General features: G+C 40.8%; 1 protein-coding gene and 1 non-coding gene across 2 annotated transcripts; one reads left to right on the top strand and one right to left on the bottom strand.

Annotated features, from left to right (window-relative positions):
• Positions 1 to 488: 488 nt before the first annotated feature.
• LOC126378507 (uncharacterized) lies at positions 489 to 2,369 on the bottom strand. Its single transcript, XM_050026918.1, has 2 exons — positions 2,140 to 2,369; positions 489 to 1,411 (listed from the first exon to the last, which is right to left on the bottom strand). The coding sequence occupies exons 1-2, from the start codon at positions 2,285 to 2,287 to the stop codon at positions 852 to 854; spliced, it is 708 nt and encodes a 235-aa protein (XP_049882875.1). The 5' UTR covers positions 2,288 to 2,369; the 3' UTR covers positions 489 to 851.
• An 8,156-nt stretch (positions 2,370 to 10,525) lies between these two features.
• Positions 10,526 to 10,597, top strand: Trnaa-cgc (transfer RNA alanine (anticodon CGC)). The gene has a single exon. It is a non-coding gene; the product is annotated as a tRNA-Ala (tRNA).
• Positions 10,598 to 20,733: the final 10,136 nt, after the last annotated feature.

The raw sequence follows: 20,733 nt of genomic DNA, 5'->3' as shown, positions 1-20,733 counted from the left end.
TCTCACCCGGCAGAGACTACGGAATTCCATTTGCTTCGATCCTGACACACCTCTCTTCCTTCCTCCACATTCGTCAATCGTCTTATAGACGCACGTCGGTTCAAAGTACTTTCTACTGAACCTTTTCTAAGGATCTCCCATTATCCCGTTATTCACTTAACCTGAAGATTTGACAGGTCCGGTTTTTTTTTACAGAACCTTCCAACCCGCGCAGGGAAAACCATTGGGCTGGTTTTCACAGGTTAAGTCACGTACTTCCTAAAACGCATTTCTCGGGAATGTGGGTTTCTTCACGATGTTTTTCTTCACCGGTCAGCACGTAATAACCATTTATGATTGAAACGTGAATTCGAAAACAAATTCGACATTCACTGGTTTAGGCCTGTGCTGGATTCGAACCTGCGACCTCAAAGTGAGAGGCAGGCGTTCTACCAACTGGGCTACCACTAAATAAAACAAATGGCGCCTATGAAAAAAGAAAAAAGCAATAAGGTTAATTCGTTTATTTACATTTATAGTATGTCTAATACTAGGTAACATTATAAATACAACATCCATGAGTATGTTTTTACGACTATCAATTTTTTTTTGACGTGACTTATTGTAGATTTGCCGCAGATGGCATTAACTACTTGGCCGGACAAATGGGGAGCGCTGAAGGCTCTCACCCGGTACAACGTTTAAAACAACAGGCCTGAGGGTGCCCAGTTGGGCGCGAACCTCGGCTCAGGGCGTCGTCTGAGAGGAAGAATATTTGAAAGGATTAATCGACCCTATTGGGTCGATAGCGATAAGCGCTAAATGAGGGAAATTGTCGACCACGCCGGCGGGGTCGGTATCGGGGTAACAAACTATTCCGTCGAACTGTCTTTGGAGCCGTTCCTCGCGGCCATGATCTCGTAGTTAGACAGCGTGATGCTCAATTGTTTCTTGGCCTCGGCTTTATAAATCGGCGGCAGGCTCCTCAACACCTGAGCGATATGGCGAGAGAACAGTTCCACATCATCATCTCTGTTCGACTTCGAAGCTACAGAACTTTGTACTCTCTTATCTCTTCTCTTCCAGAATTTCGCGAGTCTCTTTGTTTTAGGCGGCATCTTTGTCCGACATTTCAGTTTTTTCTGTGGTTCTACTTCGTCGACGCGTTCATCGATTTCGACCTTAACCAGCTGGTCTATATTTTCTGATGGGGTTTCTGCTGGTGTTTCTTCGTTGAAGTCTTGGCTGGTGTCGTCGTTGTCGTAAGCTATAGGGTCCTGGTCTGACCCTGGCCTGTCCTTGTCGAGGAACCACAGCTGATGGTGTCTCTCGTCCTTAGAGTTCTTGCCAGCGGAGCCGGTGCGGCGTTTGTTCTTCTTGAACCTGAGGTAACTGTCTCTTATGATCTTCCATTTCCTTTTCGTATCCTCACCTATGCAAAAAGTACTTTTTTGAGTTATAATATTTTTACAGATTTTCGCGACATGCCAACAGATAAAATTGGTAATAAGTACCCCAACCCTAGGGTTCTCTGCTCAGTTTCTATACGCCACTTTCTTATTTAAAAAAATATTTATTTTAGAAACATAAGATACTAACTTATAAATAAATTCATATCCATACAACACAAGAAATAGAATTAAAATTACGTCATAAACTATCAAATTAATCAATTGAATAATACGTATATTAAGGTTAGTTAATAAGCTACGTGCGTCATTAAAATTAAAATTCTTTGTTGCAGAAAAGAATCCATAATAATAAAATTCACAAATAAATATCAAAAACAAACTTGATATCTTTAAAATATAAAATATAAATAAAACAAAATTAAACAATAAAATCAAAAATTTTAAAATGTTTTTCAATTGAATAATTTGATATTATTAACAATTTATAAATATTAATATTATGAAGTGCCGAATTCGAAATTCAAATTATGTTCCTTTGCGTGTTCTATGTTAATAGTTGACTGAGCGGACGACAGATGGCGCTGGAGTCTCGTCGACAGAGGATCATACCTCTCCAAAACCAAACTACAAAACGACGCTCCATCGGCCAGCTTATTTATCCCATAACATTATCATTCAACCACCAATTCAAACTAGAAACGTTGTTTTCAACACAAATACGCGATAAAAATAACCTTAAAACACTTACAGCTCTTATTCAACTCCTTAGCGATATCATTCCACAGGTTTTCCTTGGTAACAATGTTCCTGTATTCCGGTAAACTTCTGTCGTAAAGAACTGGATGTTTGCCTACGACTTGTATCAATTTCTCTTCTTCTTTCGTTGTGAAGTTCATTCTATTTGTGGAATATTAAGGTTGAATGTACGTGTGCCCGGTTTGCCGTTAGCGGTGCTACTGAGGGGGGTGCGGTCGGCGGTCGCGGCAGGCGGCCGCGGCAGATGGCTGCGACGTCACGTGACGCGGGCGTTGTCAGTCTACTAATAATAAATAGAATGCTGTCGCGCGTCGTATGCGGTTTGCGTTCACATTTTTTTTTTTAAAGATAAACTCACGACTCTATGGGCCACGGTAACAGGTTCAACGGCCATAGTGGTTGCGGCCAATGAGAAAAGTTTAAGTTTCTTTTATTAAACACTTATATTACGATAATAAATTTAAAAAAATAATCACGTGTAGAGTGTTTTTAAGTAAATATATTTTTCATATAAACAATAAAAGTATAACTGTTAAACACATAACCCTCCTTTTTACTTCGCCGCAGTCGGGTAAAAACATGTAATGTAGTCAATTATAAACATTAAAATAGTTAACATAACAAACACTACTATATCCGAATTGGGGTAGTCAGAGGTACATCCATCGCAAGGTGAACTAAGTACCCACACCTCACCGAGCTTTCTGTTAGACCAACGTGATAGGTGAGCCGTATCGCCGTCTAAAATGGTCGAGCCAACTGTGTTAGTGAAAACTGTGATAGATTTCGCGTTCCAATAGGCTAGGTTCCAACTAGTCAAATCAGTTACTTTTTACTAAACGTCAAAACACAAATTTACTATAGAATTTGTATGAAAAAGCACACTGTGACGTCATAGAAAAACGTGATAAAATGTCGGACTTGTTATTACGTTTTCTTTAATTAAAATTCATAAATAAGTTAAAAAAAAAAACGGAAAATGTTTTTCGTTAGTTTTAGATTTGTCTTTTTTTTGGAATCAGAATTTCATAATTTCTCTTGAGCGATTGATGAATGTGGAGGAAGCAAGAGAAGTGTGTCAGGATCGAAGCAAATGGAATACTATGGTCTCTGCTTACCCCGCTGGGAAATAGGCGTGAGTTTATGTACCTATGTGTATGTATTTATCTTGTACCTAGTACAGTCATGAGCAATATCATATACCCACTTTAGAACCCTGTCGCACTAACATATTTGACATTTAATGAGACTTATGGGTAACAGCCTCCGTGGTCTAGTGGTTAGAGCGTTAGGCTCACGATCTGGAGGTCCGGGTTCGATTCCCGATGGGGACATTGTCGAAATCACTTTGTGAGATTTTCCTTTGTTTGGTAAGGACTTTTCAGGCTTGAATCACCTGATTGTCCGAAAAAGTAAGATGATTCCGTGCTTCGGTGGGCACGTTAAGCCGTTGGTCCCGGCTATTAGCCGTAAAAAACACCTCCACCAACCCGCAGTGGAGCAGCGTGGTGGAGTATGCTCCATACCCCCTCCGGTTGATTGAGGGGAGGCCTGTGCCCAGCAGTGGGACGTATATAGGCAGTTTATGATGGGTCAATTTGTGGAAAAAGTTAATGTGACATGGTATCAAAGTGTATACATATTAGTACTCGTGACCGTACACGACCCAATTTCAAATTCAACCCGCGGCCTGGCCCCGCAGACCTAGCATATCATAAAGTACAGTTACCCAGGGCCCACCAATGTTATCGACAAGTCTCGATCGTCTAATCGAGTCACGATTGCCGCATCGACTATTCAAAGCACAATCGATCGATTCAATTTACTAATTTGTTTGTTGTTCGCGACTCTAATATGGATACTCTAGATAAAGCCTTAAGTATTAAATGTGATGGCAATTTATACTGAGGTACGGAGTTTGAATTTTTATGAGGACACAGCGCTGTTGTAATCTTTAAAGATGGGCCGACTACAGGTTTGGCCTAGCCGATTAGTATTAGTAGTGAGTAGAAGATATTGTTTCTGAAGTTGGAAGTGCCACAAAAATCAGATCCCGACGGAGTGGCCAAAGGCTCCTGACATGGCGCATGTAACGATTATACGCTACTAGCTTTTGCCCGCGACTTCGTCCGCGTGGCGTGTTATAAAAGAGAGATCTTTGTGTGTGGGGGAGTGCATGTCAAATTTCAAGCATCTAACTTATGCAGTTTAGATTTTTTCATACAAATGTTTTTTCCCGCTAACTCCAGTTCCCGTGGGAATTTTGAAATATCCTGTTGCAACTAAGCTTTAAGTTTACTAAGGTACCTGCAAGCTAAATTTCAAGCGTCTAACTTAAGCGGTTTAGATTTTTCATACATAAGGATTTTCCCGCTAATTCCCGTTCTTATGGGAATTCCGGGAATTCATTTCTTAGTGCACCTCTACGGTACCTAAGCTACGTCCCTTCCAAATTTCAAGTGCCTACGTTTAGCCGTTTAGGCTGTGCGTTGATACGTCAGTCAATGAATCAGTCAGTTTCTCCTTTTATATATTTAGATACAATTGAAGACTAAAGTAAGACCGAGGGGGGGGGGGGGGTGTTACCTAGCTCAGTCGTTGGTGGGGAGCGGAGTTGCCCATTCTATACGTAGCAATATCCCTTACTACCCGACTGCGTTCTATGCTACGAGTTACCCTTTGTAAACCATTACAAAATCCGTTCAATACAATACACTTCAAAAACATTCGAGACTCATTAGTACGCTGCGTTTGATGTGCCTTCATTAACGGTCGCGGGTTCGACCCCCGGTCGGGCAGGTTTTTATAGCCTTTTGTATGTTTTGGGGGATGTGAAAGGTAATTCAGTGGAAGGTTTCAAGTGGGGACGTTCACGTCATTATGTGAGAGAAGAGAGGCTTGGCAGTATGACTATTAAATAGAAATGTAATTTTTAAAGTTTTTTTATAATAATCTATTTTGTATGGTTAAAATTGAGACATATACACACATACAACACACACGCACCTAAACACACAATCATACATAAACTCACACCTATTTCCCACCGGGGTAAGCAGAGTCTATGGAATTCCATTTGCTTTGATCCTGACATATTTCTCTTGCTTCCTCCACATTCATCAATCGCTTCATACACGCACGCCGGTTCAGAGTAGATCATCTCCTATTTGGTCAATGTACGTCCTTCTAAGTCTTCCTCCGCCAGCCCTACCACCAACCTTCGCTTTATATACTGCTTTTGTAATCCTATAATCCTTCATCATTCAGCTTGCCAATTTTGTTAAAACACATAGAGAAATATTTAAAACTTCAAGAGAAACACATAATCGAAATCTTAGAAATCCCAGCAAACTTGTTTATGAAATAGTGCCTAGAACAGCTGAGTTTTAGAAACATTGTAAGGAAAAATTGTAAATGTGTATGTGTGAGGACGTACAATACCTTCTCAGCCATTTAAGAGAACTTCCTTTAAAACATTTCCGTGTAGAGCTAAAGCTGTGGCTAAGAGAAAAGGTTTGATTCTTTGGGTTTGATTCTTTTATACTTTGACTTTTATATTATTGTGACAATTATTAATAATAAATTTATATCTTTAATAATGTAAAAAATATAATAGGGCATGCATAATTAGTACAGAATTCTAATGTTTAATTCGTTTATAATATTAATGTTTAATTAATTTATATTTGTACGCCGACTGGCAGATCACAGCGCTCTAACCTATATTTGTATTTGTTATTGCATCCTAATAATATTATGTAAATTTGATGTAAATATAACCAGTTAATTTAGAGTAAGATTAGATTAATAATCAGAATATGACTGAATATGCTGAACCATAATATTTACTTCCTTCACTATGTATGACCACATTTCAAATCAAAAGTGTTTTATTGCAATTGTACAGTCCAAAAAAAAGATGTCATAGTTACATTATAAAAAGAAAAAAAAATACAATTCTTAGGTACAATTTAACCCAATCGGGCGTGCAACATTACATAGGTATGTACTTAAATATTACAATATTAAAATTTAATTCATAGTCAATCGGGCGTGCATCATAGTGTGCAAATTAATAACCCTAGCAAACAAAATAGTCTACGTATTTAAGAAAAAATACTACAATAAATTTCATTTCATTTCAAAAACCAACTGTTCTCTCTACCCTACACCACAACTCAGCCTTACACGCACGTCTGACGCGGGTTTTTATTGAAAAACGAAGTTTCCTCTACGTGCTGCCCACCCCGGTACGTGAAGGACGCGACGTGAGGGCTGGGAGGGCCGGCCCTCTGGCTCGGGGGAAATTAACTGAGGGAAAGAGGGACAGTTTAAACTCTGTCGGGAGGTTTTCGGACAGTAAAAAGAAGGTTATGAACGTGTCTGATACACCCAAAGCATTGTTCTGTTTATCTAATTATATAACAACATAGCATCACGCCTGTACCCCGAAGGGGTAGGCAGAGGTGCATAATATACAAACTCACTCCTTTTTACGGTTTACTACGATCTACCCTGAACCCGAGGAGCTCGGTGGCGCAGCGGTAAACGCGCTCGGTCTGCGATTGTTGAAGTTAAGCAACTTTCGCAAAGGCCGGTCATAGGATGGGTGACCACAAAAAAAAAGTTTTCATCTCGAGCTCCTCCGTGCTTCGGAAGGCACGTTAAGCCGTTGGTCCCGGCTGCATTAGCAGTCGTTAATAACTATCAATCCGCACTGGGCCCGCGTGATGGTTTAAGGCCCGATCTCCCTATCCATCCATAGGGAAGGCCCGTGCCCCAGCAGTAGGGACGTTAATGGGCTGATGATGACACGAGAAATACAAATAATTGAGTGTATGGACTGGTCAATGATGGTGGTGGTGTCCTTTATAAAAGGGCCTCACTCAGTATAAGCCGCGGCGCAGGCCACGACGCTGGCGAGATTTGGAACTACACGTAACATAAGCTCACAACTATATCCTAATTGGGGTAGGCAGAGGTACATCGCAAGATGAACTATGTGGAGCCGAGCTTTCTGTCTTGTTTCTGTTATTTGGAGCATGACATGAATGTATGACCTGCAGACCTAGCTCAAGGTTTGACTGAATCTTCAGTTGGACGGATGAAGAATGCATTGAATGTCAATGAGATGCTCTAGAACATTCTTCAAGTCGTCTCCGACTCGAACACCTCACGGATTGTTTGAATAATCCAAGGGAACTTGTAAAGAATTTCGCCGTTGAAAATTCTTCAATTATTCAATTCTTCTTAATGTTATGGGCGATAGGCTGATCCCTTATCACCATAAGGTTCATCATATCCAGCTTACGACATCGTATCAACAGTGGCTGCAAGTTGTCTTTGATTACTTGTGGCTCTGCCCACCCCACTAGGGATTACGGGCGTGAGTTTATGTATGTATGTATGTGTAAAATTCTTGCACAAAAATTCAATACTCAATACTTAATTGTGGAATGGTTATACAGTAAAAGGGAGCTCGGTGGCGCAGCGGAAAACGCGCTCGGTCTGCGATTGTTGAAGTTAAGCAACTTTCGCAAAGGCCGGTCATAGGATGGGTGACCACAAAAAAAGTTTTCAGAGATGCTCTATCACAAGATGAATTTCTGTTAATATTACAAGTACTTACTGTAAAGTTTCATCAAAATCAATTTAGTAATATTTGCGTGAAAGAGTAACAAACAAACGTAACAGAGACTTACGCGTTTTTAATATTATTGTTAGAATTTCTAGTCCGGCGATTAAACGCATGCGCAGTACAAGGCTGCAAAACTAAAAAGGTTAACAGTCCAAACCCGTCCCACAACAGAAGCAACACAACATTGTTTAGTCTCCAGTCTGCCGCATAGATTTTATTATCTGTGGATTGTATTAAAAAGACCACATTTGGTCAATTCATATAAAAAACAAAATTGCTATTTGTCATTTGTTGACATTGCGCACTTTTTATAATTATAATTAAATTAAACGGCCTTTTATAATTAAACAGCCCCGTGGTGCAGTGGTTTGAGCGTTGGGCACACAATCCGGAGGTCCCGGGTTCACAACCTCGGTGGGGACATATCACAACAATCACTTTGTGATCCCTAGTTCGGTTAGGACATTACGGGCTGATCACCTGATTGTCCGAAAGTAAGACGATCCGTGCTTCGGAAGGCACGTTAAGCCGTTGGTCCCGGTTACTACTTACTGATGTAAATTAGTAGTCGTTACATGAGCCATGTCAGGGGCCTTTGGCGGCTCAATAATAACCCTGACACCAGGGTTGATGGGGTCGGTAATCCACCTCACAACCCACACAATAGAAGAAGAGAAGATCAGGGATAAGTTCTACAGTAAACCTTTCACGTCTAGCTTTCTCCGTGCCATACCTGCCCAGTACAGACACACAGACAGACAGACTACAAGTACAAGAGTCAGCAGTTTCCCAAGACCAGGCATTCCACTCTATAAACAGTTGTAAATGCTAGAAAGCTGTCCCTCCCAGACAGGTGGGCAATGGGACAGTTTATACAACCATAGTGTAGAGAAAACAGCAGCTACACTCAATACGACACAAGCTAGTCCGCTCAGATGACGCGCCCTGAGGTTCGCGTCCAATTGGGCACCATCAGGCCTGTTCTCCTAAATTGTATATATAATATCCATAATTATTTCGTCGGAATCAACAAAATGACCGTGATATAATTTTATCACGTTGCTCATATTAGCTGCTAAAAATACAGATTGCTCCTACCGTTCTCTCCATACTGTGGTGTAGGGTGCAGCTATTACTGCGGATTGATTAGGGCCGATATAAAGCTTACATGTCACATTATCCGGTTAACCTGCTCTTGCGCAGACGCCGCGTCACTCAATATACATTTGAATATACAGGCATAGAATAAGGAATAATACTACGTACAGAACGGCAACTCTCCGCTCCCCACCAGCGGCTGAGCTAGGTTTACCTCAAACACCCCCCACCCGCCCCTCGGACATAGTTTAGACTAGAATCGAATGACGCCAGACGTCACACACACAGACGCGCGTATACGATAACGTCAATGTGTGGTGTCTGTGGAAAACGAGGTTGTTTGTATGAAGTGTCCGGTGTGTGATACAGGTTAGTGACACCGTAACGAAAAAAAGGACGTCTTCTGGCTTGTACTTAAAATGATGGCAGGTCCTTTTCTTGTTTGTTTTGGAAATGTTTAATTTTCAGTTCTTTTACCTTATTCAATTATTCGTAATAAACATTACAGTCAAAACAAAAATACACATTATATAAAATAGACAATAACAATCTATTTAGTCAAATAAGCCCCCGCGGGTGGCTCCGGGCGCAAAGGTCCCCATCACGCTTGCCGCGTTACCACGTTGTATGGCGATGGACAACCTTTGCGCCAGGAAACAACCCGCACGAGCATCCGACCCCCTGTCACTTATCCTTATTCAATTATCATTCTAAAACTCTCCACTATACTAGAGTTACACCCCGGACACTTATTAGGCATTATTAACGTGTGCCGAATTGATATCATAACGAACGTCTCATCCGCCTAAAACTACTGCAGCTTCTCACAACCTGTACAGCCGGGGAAAAGAAGCTGCAAGAAAAACCTTGGCATAGGGCCCTAGACGTTCTTAAAAAAAAAAGACTAACGTATAAGTGTGAGCGAGACAGACAAATGTGCGCGCTCTCCCTTACTCGGTTTACGGCCATAGAGACCGTAAGACCCAGGGGGGGGGAGGTAAATTTAGCTACAAAATGATGCGGGGGTCTATACATTATATAACGGCCTATATACGTCCCACTGCTGGGCACAGGCCTCCCCTCAATCAACCGGAGGGGGTACGGAGCATACTCCACCACGCTGCTCCAGTGCGGGTTGGTGGAGGTGTTTTTACGGCTAATAGCCGGGACCAACGGCTTAACGTGCCCTCCGAAGCACGGAATCATCTTACTTTTTCGGATAATCAGGTGATTCAAGCCTGAAAAGTCCTTACCAAACAAAGGACAGTCTCACAAAGTGATTTCGACAATGTCCCCATCGGGAATCGAACCCGGACCTCCAAATCGTGAGCCTAACGCTCTAACCACTAGACCACGGAGGCTGTTACCGGTCTATACTTATTATTTAATCTTTTTTCTATGCTAGAGTGTAAGCCTCCGTCAACCGGGTTGACAACCTGGTTGGTATCAGTAATCGGTTGCCCAGTGGCTTGTCTTCGTCTGATCTAGATCCATCTCAAACAGGACTGCATGTAAAATCTAGACTATGGCATAGAATAAAGAATAATACTACGTATAGAACGGTAACTCTTCGCCCCGCCCCAATTCGTAACGGGCGCCTTCCTCACCCCCTCTGGGTCTTTAGTCTTAAATGACCATAACGGCCTCCGTGGTCCAGTGGTTGAGCGTTGGGCTCGCGATCCGGAGGTCCCGGGTTCAAATCCCGGTGGGGACATATCACAAAAAAATACTTTGTGATCCCCACCTAGTATGTTTCGTTAATTAGTGTTAAGTATGCCGAATAAATATTTTTTCTTTCTTTCTTACAGAACCACGGACCCTAGTAACCCTCACCATAAAAAACTGTCAATCCGCCAACCAGTTGACCAACCATCTTAACGTTTCAATCCACGGATGTAGATAACAACAACCCGATAGCATCCGACAGTACCGGTCTGTCTACTCCCGTTGACAGCTAGCGCGATGGTATCATGATACCGCCTTTATCGAGTGTTCTGTTCATCGACAATATAACAGCTAGACTCTTAATAACAGACGAACGGATACTGTCAACACATCTGACTAATACATCCAATTAAGAATCGAAACTTCGAATTTCGAATCGATTTTGAGAAACATTTTCTTTTTCTATTTATTTATGAATTTAAATCAAGAACAATGTAATAATAAGTCCGACATTTTATCACGTTTTTCTACGACGTCACAGTGTGCTTTTTCATACAAATTCCATAGGAATTTAGTGTTTTGACGTTTTTTTTTTTTTAATTAAGATGGGTTTGCTCTTGACTTCGTTCTTCCACAAGAAGAAGAGATCGACGTTGGAACGAGCTTACCCAGAAAATGCCTATTCACCCGATATACAAAAGTATACAAAATGCCTATTGACGTTTAGTAAAAAGTAACTGATTTGACTAGTTGGAAACTAGCCTATCCGTGATGGCCCTGTTCGGAGAACGCGTGACATACAACGTAGTGTCAAGAGTTCCAATCCCGGTTCGGGCTCTAAACCACTGAAATGGAATGAAAATGTATTGTCATAAATGTGGTAGGTACCCCCTCCGGTTGATTGAGGGGAGGCCTGTGCCCAGCAGTGGGACGTATATAGGCTGTTCATGTTTTATGTTATATAAATGTGGTAGGTATATATCTATGGAAGCGATGCTTATAACGCTCAGCACATTTAGTCATGTTGTGACATACAATAATAATTATATAAGGTCATCATCATCAATTTAAGAGCCACGCTCTTGTCGGTGCAGCATTTCTGTAAAATACTCTCCATGCTACTTTTTTAGGGAAAAATAGGGCAGTGGTTTCCCTCTTGCCTTCCGCCCCGCAGTACTCTGTCTGACGCGAGTGGGATGGCGCCCAGAGTAGTCTATTACAAAGCCATACTAGGACTCCTGTCCTCTGCCTCTGAATAGTACTGATAGTTACTGCTGCCCTCTGTCAGGTTCCAGGTTACAGTCCCTGAATTATATAAGGTACTGACAAATAATTACAAAAATACTTATCTATATAAAAAAGAAATAAAAACCTATTTATAAACTGAAAAAAAAAAAAAAAACAAATTAGTATTTATGAGTTTGAATTTATGTTTGTTTCATAGACAATTAATATCACGTGGTTTTCAGGATTTATGACCGGTTAATGGCAATACGCTCACGTACATAAGGAACTTAAACGTAGCTCAAGAAGTGGGTGTATTATACGCCTCTGGCTACCCCTTTGTGGATACAGGCGTGATACTAATATGTTGTGATCTTGAGTGCTCCGATCAGAACGTAGTGTAGTACCTGCCCCCTTATCCCAGAATGATATTATAATATTATATGTCTCCTATACTTAACAGTTGCCTGGAAGAGATTGCTACTAAAAAAAAAATGTTTATTGTCATAGAAAAAGATCGACAACATTGGGTACTACAGCTAGGACACACAAATGCTACAGAAGTATAACCCTGCTACCTGAACTAGGAGACCTGTATCGCAATAAGGCCGCCTATTGTACTTATTCTATTTCTCTTTTGTTTTGTATTTTCCGTTATGTTATGAATTCTATGCGAAAAATCAAAGGCAGGCGTCTATTTGGTTGTGTCGACGATGGACCTGTTAGATCTATGTTAATTACAACTGCGATATGAGAATGATTCTTCAGTAATTGATGCATGAGATCTTAAGCTGATTTGTAAGATGCAACCGATGATGTGGTACACACAATTCACGCCCGCAGCGCCTATAAGGATGGACAGAGCCGCAAGACATCACAATTCAACTTGAGAGGGCACTTGGTATTAGCAAAAAAAATCAATATTGCTATTTGACATTTACTTTTATATGCGCAAACGCCAAATAGCAATATAATAATAAGATAATGAAGAACTTTCTAGGCTACCTTCATCAAAAACAATATAGATGGCGCTGTACAGACTTGCCTTCGTTTAACCTTCTAATTTCATGGATAACAGACATCATCATCAGCCCTTTAACGTCCCCACTGCTGGGGCACGGGCCCTCCCTATGGATGGATAGGGAGAACGGGCCTTAAACCATCACGCGGGCCCAGTGCGGATTGATGGTTATTAACGACTGCTAATGCAGCCGGGACCAACGGCTTAACGTGCCTTCCGAAGCACGGAGGAGCTCGAGATGAAAACTTTTTTTTTGTTTTGTAGTCACCCATCCTACGACTGGCCTTTGCGAAAGAACGAGCGCGTTTACCGCTGCGCCACCGAGCTCCTCACACAGACATATGCATCTTTTATCTTTGTTTTTGGGTATAAATGATGACCCTTGTCATTACACCCAGGCGTAACACATCTTCCACCCATTATTATTCTGATCAAAATAAAGAGAAGCAATATAGGTAGCAACATAATTCTATACATAATGTGATCCAAATATCAAGCTACAATTATTTTTATATATGCTTCTGCCGTTACATTGAATTTTTGAATAATTATGTACCCGAGTAATCAGAAAATAAATAGGTAATTATCACGTTTTTAACAAACCCTTCCCCCCATTTCCACCTGAACGTGTTTACGGGTTATTCTACTCCAAATCCAGTAAGAAATCTCTCTTCTATCGTATAGGTTATGAGGTGGAGCACCAACCTCATCAGCCCTGGTGTCAGGGTTACTATTGAGACCCCAAAAGTACCTGACATGGCTCATGTGACGACTACTAACATACATCAGTAAGTAGTAACCGGGAATAAAGGCCTAACGTGCCTTCCGAAGCACTGATCATCTTACTTTCGGATAATCAGTAATAAAGCTTTGTTAATTACAGAATTAATAAGATGGCGGGGAGCAATCTTATCGAGAATTCCATCCTCATGCCTCAGAGATGGAGTATGGAGTGAGTCCGGGGTTATATTGCAGATGCCGTCGGGACGTGACCTGGGTGAGGTGGACATTACAGCCACAACGTTACGAAGTTCAAATTCAAATATAACCCATATTCATAATTGTGTTTATTTATTTGGAGAACAAACAGATAGACTTAAAAGCTAGATACAATTATTTGCGTTGTAATGTTTAGAATATGAAGCCTACATCGGGATTCTCGCATATAAATAGGTATCCATAATTCTTTTTAAGAATAATAGTGTTTTGTCATAATTTTTACAAGGCATAACAGTAGTAGGTTAGGGTGCGGCGGGGGTGGCCCTAGGGCCACCCCTACGCCGCCAGCATGTTTATCTTACACACGAAAAGTATACTGAATGATCACCAACAGCATGAAATAGAGTCAAAAAATATAAAAAGTCACAATTATGAACCAAATGCAGCCAAGGAAAAAGTAAGTTTTGGAAATGTTCAAAGTTGTGCCAAAACTTTTCTTATACGGAGTATAGTTTTTATGCTTATAATACTTATGCTTATATGTCATTATTGTCATTAATTATTATGCTTATGGTAGTTATGAGTTTCAAAATTATGCTTAAAAAGTTATGACAAATTAATACTATGCGTAACTAATAATAGGATAAGTAACATTATGCCATGGTAAATTATTACATAAAAAAATATGCGTAAAAATAGAGAACCGCCTACATCCTTATCATTCTCACTGAGACACTTATAATCTAATATAACAACTGCTCCTCAATTTACGGACGGACCACTTGGTGACAGGCCATTAGCCTACCGCCCAAGAACCCAATAAAAGAAAAAAAAAAGAATAAAGTAATAGAATATAAACTAAAATTTTGTTGATGTGTGTGTGTATGTGTTCAGTAAAATCGTATTTTTTTACATGACGAACGTCTCATCCGCCTAAAACTACTGCAGCTTCTCACAACCTGTATAGCCGGGGGAAAGAAGCTGCAAGAAAAACCTCGGCACAGGGCCCTAGACGTTCATCGGTTTAGGGCCCGTGCCGGATTGGAACCTGCGACCTCACAGTGAAAGTCAAGCGTTATTCTAACTAGGCTACCACGGCTCTCTTTAATGTCAAATAATTCCCCTCCCCTCAGACGTCATACACACAGATGCGCGTGTACGATAACGTCAATGTGTAGTGTCTGTGTAAAACGAGGTTTTTTTGTATGAAGTGTCCGGGGTGTGCTTAAGTCTGACGCTATCCGATTGAAGGCTAAAGTAAGGCCGAGGGGGTGAGGTAAACCTAGCTCAACCGCTGGTGGGGAGCGGAGACTTGCCGTTCTATACGTAGTGTAATTCTTTATTTTATACTTTAGTCTTATGCCCGTAAGACGCACGGCTTGTTTCTCCCGCGCATGACATTTTGATTATTCACCACAAAACTTGAAAGGTTTTCAAAGCCTTATAAAGTACAACGTATACAAAACCAAGTTGGGTTTCTAAAGGGATTTTTTTGTTTTCGTTTTTTTTTAGTTATTTCTGTTGAAATGACTTGTGTAATTTCTCTTCTGTTAGTGGCTGTTTATGTATTACAATTGCTAAGAAATAAACGTAAAGAAAATATTGTGACTTAGAAAAGGTTAAGTACGATCTACTCTGAACCGGCGTGCGTGTAAGAAACGATTGATGAATGTGGAGGAAGCTAATGGAATTCCATAGTTTCTGCTTACCGCGGTGGGAAATAGGCGTGAGTTTATGTATGTATGTGGGTATAAATTGTCTTCAAGCGATTCGCGACTCTGCTCACTCCTACAAGAATTATAGGCGTGCGTGCGTGTCTGTGTGTGTGTGTGCGCGTGCGTGCGTGCGTGCGTGCGTGCAATTCCGTTATCACTGCCTACCCCAATGGTAAATAGGCGTGATCTTAATGATCTTACTTGAGTATCGTCAGTGTTAAAGCTGGTTATACACAGTCCGCTCACGTGCGGAATGAGTTATTGATGTAATAGCGCTGTCGATAGCGGGCTGTAGATAATTGCTCAGACTATACGCCAACATTATTGCGAACTGCAGATTTATGTACTGTGGACTGTAGGAACTGCTAAATAGACTTGCGCGTAAAAAAAAAACCAAAAAGAAAAAGACAAAATTCTGGAATAAGTTTCAGTATTTAGCTCGATATTGTGCAGAAGAAGTAAAGTAAAAGTAAAGTAAAAATTATTTATTTACCAAATAAAGTAAAATTAACACAAGTTAATAGCGGGCCCTGCACTAGGGTTTCCCCTGTATCGCAGTAGCCCTATGGTATAACAATTTTTTAAAAGCTGTTTGGTAATGTGAGATATAAGCCACTCGCGGCGCGTGTAACTTTAATGAGGAGTTACGTGTGAAGAATCTTGATGTGTTAAAGAGTATTAGAGGAAAAAGAAAACGAGAGAAGAAATTCAGATGTTTTGGGATGTAATTTTGTTTATTTCTATGCCGTTATGAATACTAACAAACTGTCGTTATGAATAGCCTCAGTGGTCTAGTGGTTAGAGCGTTAGGCTCACGATCTGGAGGTCCGGGTTCGATTCCCGATGGGGACATTGTCGAAATCACTTTGAGACTATCCTTTGTTTGGTAAGGACTTTTCAGGCTTGAATTCCGTGCTTCGGAGGACACGTTAAGCCGTTAGTCCCGGCTAGTAGCCGTAAAAACACATCCACTAACCCGCATTGGAGCAGCGTGGTGGAGCATGCTCCATTCCCCTCCGGTTGATTGAGGGGAGGCATGTGCCCAGCAGTGGGACGTATATAGGCTATTTATGTTTATGTATGTATGAATACTGAATTAGGCACGGGAAGGACGTGCATTCCTTTTACTTTATCTTTAGCGAGCCTTACAAGATATTAACATGACATAAGCTCACGACTATATCACCAAAGGATGTAGTCAGAGGTACATCTATCGCATGTCAACTAAGTATTCGCACCCACACCTCACCGAGCTTTCTGTCAGACCAACGTGATAGGTGAGCCGTATCGCCGTCTATAATGGTCGAGACAACTGTCTTAGTGAAAACTGCGCTTAAGAACTGTATAATGGTCCTGATTTCAGCACACACCATCTATGCTGCTTCTATGCTGTTCTGGGAGCAAATAAAAAACATAGAATACGTTCAGCTGCTTGTCTTCCCGGGCATGTCGTAAAAACCGACAGAGGGATTGCGTCCACTAACATGATGGACTAATGTTATGGGCGATAGGCTGATCCCTTATCACCATAAGGTTCATCATATCCATCTTAGGACTTCGTATCAACAGTGGCTGCAAGTTGTCTTTGATTACTTGTGGCTCTGCCCACCCCATTTGGGATTACGGGCGTGAGTTTATGTATGTATGTACACCATCTAATTTTATTTTAAGTTATATCTGTCATTTTCTTATCCGCCGAAAAGGAAAGGGACGGGTAATCGACACGCATAAAATGTATGGAACACACGTCAATATTAGGTAGAAATTGTCTAAAACAACTCTCTAAAAAGTTCACATTGGCCAATAACCCGACAGAAATAAATTGACAGCACACAAACGGATTGCATATCAGCGAGATGCCTATTTTATTCGCCCGGGTTATTCATTCATTCGATCATTCATCTTAAAATTAACAGTTGTTAATCATCCGTTCTTTTCCTTTTCGGCGGAAAACTAGGAGGTGTTTAAAAGAATAAGTATGTAAGTAAATAATATTCGATAATTACTGTACTAGCTTATCTTAGATTCTTTATCAATGTCTCACGATGTACATACCTACTGTTAGACTGAAATTAAATCCGTCGAATTCAAATCAAAATATGTGGAGGAAGCAAGGGAAGTGTGTCAGGATCGTAGCAAATGGAATTCCATACCACTCTAACTATACCATTTTTATTGCAAATAAATTAATCCGGTGGTAAATAGGTGTGAGTTTATGTATGAACTCGAAATATGTACGGTCACGAGCACTAATATGTATACACTTGGGTACCATGTCACATTAACTTTTTTGACAAATTGAACTGTAAGTCTCACTAAATGTCAAATGTTAGTGCGACAGAGTCCTAAAGCGGGTACATTATATTGCTCATGACTGTATACGAGCCAGTAGGTAATTTCGAAATCCACGAAAATGTTTTTATGTTTTTGTTTTATTTTATTTTGTACTCTCGTCCACTCCGTCACACTAATACAGCGCGGGTCGGTGGTGCGGATCGGGACACAATAAAGCGAACATTATGCACCGCCCGGGATCGAACCGGGGCGGTTTATAGGGCGAGCGTGCCGCAGTGAATGCAACCGGCGATTACCGGATTTTTGCAGTAAATGCCAAGACCAATATGTGTCGCCTGTCGGGGTATTTTTGGACAATCATACATCTAAACTGCAAATGTAATACTGCATTAATGTAGCGCAAATTGGTATTATTTTTGACAACACCAACATAGCACAGTACCATGCCTGTACCCCCGAAGGGGTAGGCAGAGGTATAAGTATTTTGGTACCATGTTACATTAACTTTTTTGACAAATTGAACTGTAAGTCTCACTAAATGTCAAATATGTTAGTGCGACAGAGTCCTAAAGTGGGTACATTATAATTGCTCATGACTGTACAGTATATACACCTATTGCCATTAATCGGACACATTGCGCTATCCCTTTTTTGACAGGTCCGGTTTTTTACAGAAGCGACTGCCTGACTGACCTCACACCTCCGAAAATGCATTTCTCGGGAAACATAAAACATGAATTCGAAAACAAATTCGAAGATCATTGGTTTAGGCCTGTGCTGGATTCGAACCTGCGACTTCAAAGTCAAGCAAGCGTTCTACCAACTGGGCTACCACGGCTTTTCACAATCAATTACTTCTTTTATTTGACCAATTACAGAATTTACAAAATTACAAGTTACAGAATATCTTACAATCTCACATCAGAATGTGATTGTTCAAAAGGCGCTTATCTGGTTTTCACTGTAAGGTAACGACATAGTATTTTCCATCTATTGCTAGTAAAACATTTACTTACAATTTTAATGATTTTTATAATGTGACAAGTAATAGTAATTAAATATATATAACATAAACAGCCTATATACGTCCGAACGAGGGGGGAGCTGCTCCAATGCGGGTTGGTGGAGGTGTTTTTACGGCTAATAGCCGGGACCAACGGCTTAACGTGCCCTCCGAAGCACGGAATCATCTTACTTTTTCGGACAATCAGGTGATTCAAGCCTGAAAAGTCCTTATCAAACAAAGGACAGTCTCACAAAGTGATTTCGACAATGTCCCCATCTAGAATCGAACGCGGACCTCCAGATCGTGAGCCTAACGCTCTAACCACTAGACCACGGAGGCTGTTGTAGTAATTAAATACATTAATGAGTAATTCGCTTAATTTTCAATAATAAAATTTACGTGCTTGGAATGTTGGGAGATACGAATTTAATGGTATCACAGTGGTAACACTTACGTCATCAAAGGGCTAGCAATGGCAGCTTCTCTTAGATTTGAGCATACCTGGTCTTCTTATACCATGGTATTAACGAAACCGGCGAATGTTACCTTGGTTACAAGCGGTATCGCCAGCCAGTGAGTGCAGAGTGCAGCTTTCTAACCAGTCCTGTCGTGTTTGAAGCATACGATACGACAGGTTCCATTCGTTACTTTACAGCTATTGACGCGGTAACACTACAATTTTGCGGACTCCGATACCCCGCGGGCGTGGTCGACGCTATCGGCCCACTAGGGTCGATTCATTCTTTCAAATATCCCCTCAGACAACGCCCCGAGCCGAGGTTCGCGCCTAAATGAGTACCATCGGGTCTGTTTTCTTAAATTTTTTTGCCGTGTGACAGCCCTCAGCGCTCCCCTTTTGTCCGGCCAAGCAGTTAAAGCGGTAAGTCGTACGGCTCCAGTAAGTCGCGTCAAGAAAAGCTGCAGTTTTTCTAGGACGGCAAAGACATTCTCAAATGAAGGTGGTGAGCGGTTCAATTTAAGAAACGTATCTTTTTGAACAGTTGTAGAAGAATCACAGGTTCAAATCCCGTCCGAGTCCAGAATTTTCGATCCCAACCCATCGCGCTGTATCACAAACCGAGATGCTATGCTTGCTGCCGATTGATATAGCGATTTGAGTGGGAAGTTGGGAACGTAATACAAAACTTTTGTGTACATACATATATAAACTCACGCTTATTTCCCACGGGGGTAAGCAGAGCAAGTTTCGATAATGACACACTTCTCTTGCTTCCTCGACATTAATCAAATGTTTTATACACGCACGCCGGTTCAGAGATCTTTTTTCACTTACGTAACCTGAAAATTTGACAGGTCCGGTTTTTTATAGAAGCGACTGTCTAATCTTCTATCCCGCTAAGGGAAAACCAGCCCAATACATATGTCGTGTGCCTATCATTATTTTTTTCAATTAAAACATACACCGAAACAATCCAATTTAAATTCAATTTACGATACAAATAAGCCCTGCGTCGATTATGGGAAAGTTAATAAAAACATATTCGAGCCAGTTTTTTCAATTTTATGACGAAAAAAAAATCATTGGAAAATGAAGCAAATGGCTTCAATTTCACAGCACAGGATTTCAATATTGAATATAGATTTGTTTTTAAAACGATTGCCGGGTTATGGAGAGCGTTCATAATACGAAAACGTTTTTTTATGAATACCTACCAATGTAGGGTATTTTTGCCTTACAGAACTTTTATTGGACGGAATGAAATGTAAATTTTATTATTAGGGAGGTAGGTGTAGAGATTCAGAATGTGTAGGTATAAAATTGGTTATCGTTTTCTTTTTTACCTATGTACCTACTTCTTCTATCGTGTGGATTGTGAGGTAGAGTATCAACCTCATCACATTCTGATGTGATTGATTTTCTTCAACAAACCCTCGATTTTTTTCAACATCTCGTTACGGGTAAAAATTGAGCCCAGTTCACCTGGATAGCAATTAGCAACTAAATAGCTTGTCTAAATAGCTTG

This window comes from Pectinophora gossypiella, chromosome 26 (genome assembly GCF_024362695.1).
Source record: "Pectinophora gossypiella chromosome 26, ilPecGoss1.1, whole genome shotgun sequence".
NCBI lineage: Eukaryota > Metazoa > Arthropoda > Insecta > Lepidoptera > Gelechiidae > Pectinophora > Pectinophora gossypiella.
The sequence above is the reverse complement of the archived record's forward strand: the minus strand, read 5'-3'. Positions and strand labels throughout refer to the sequence as shown.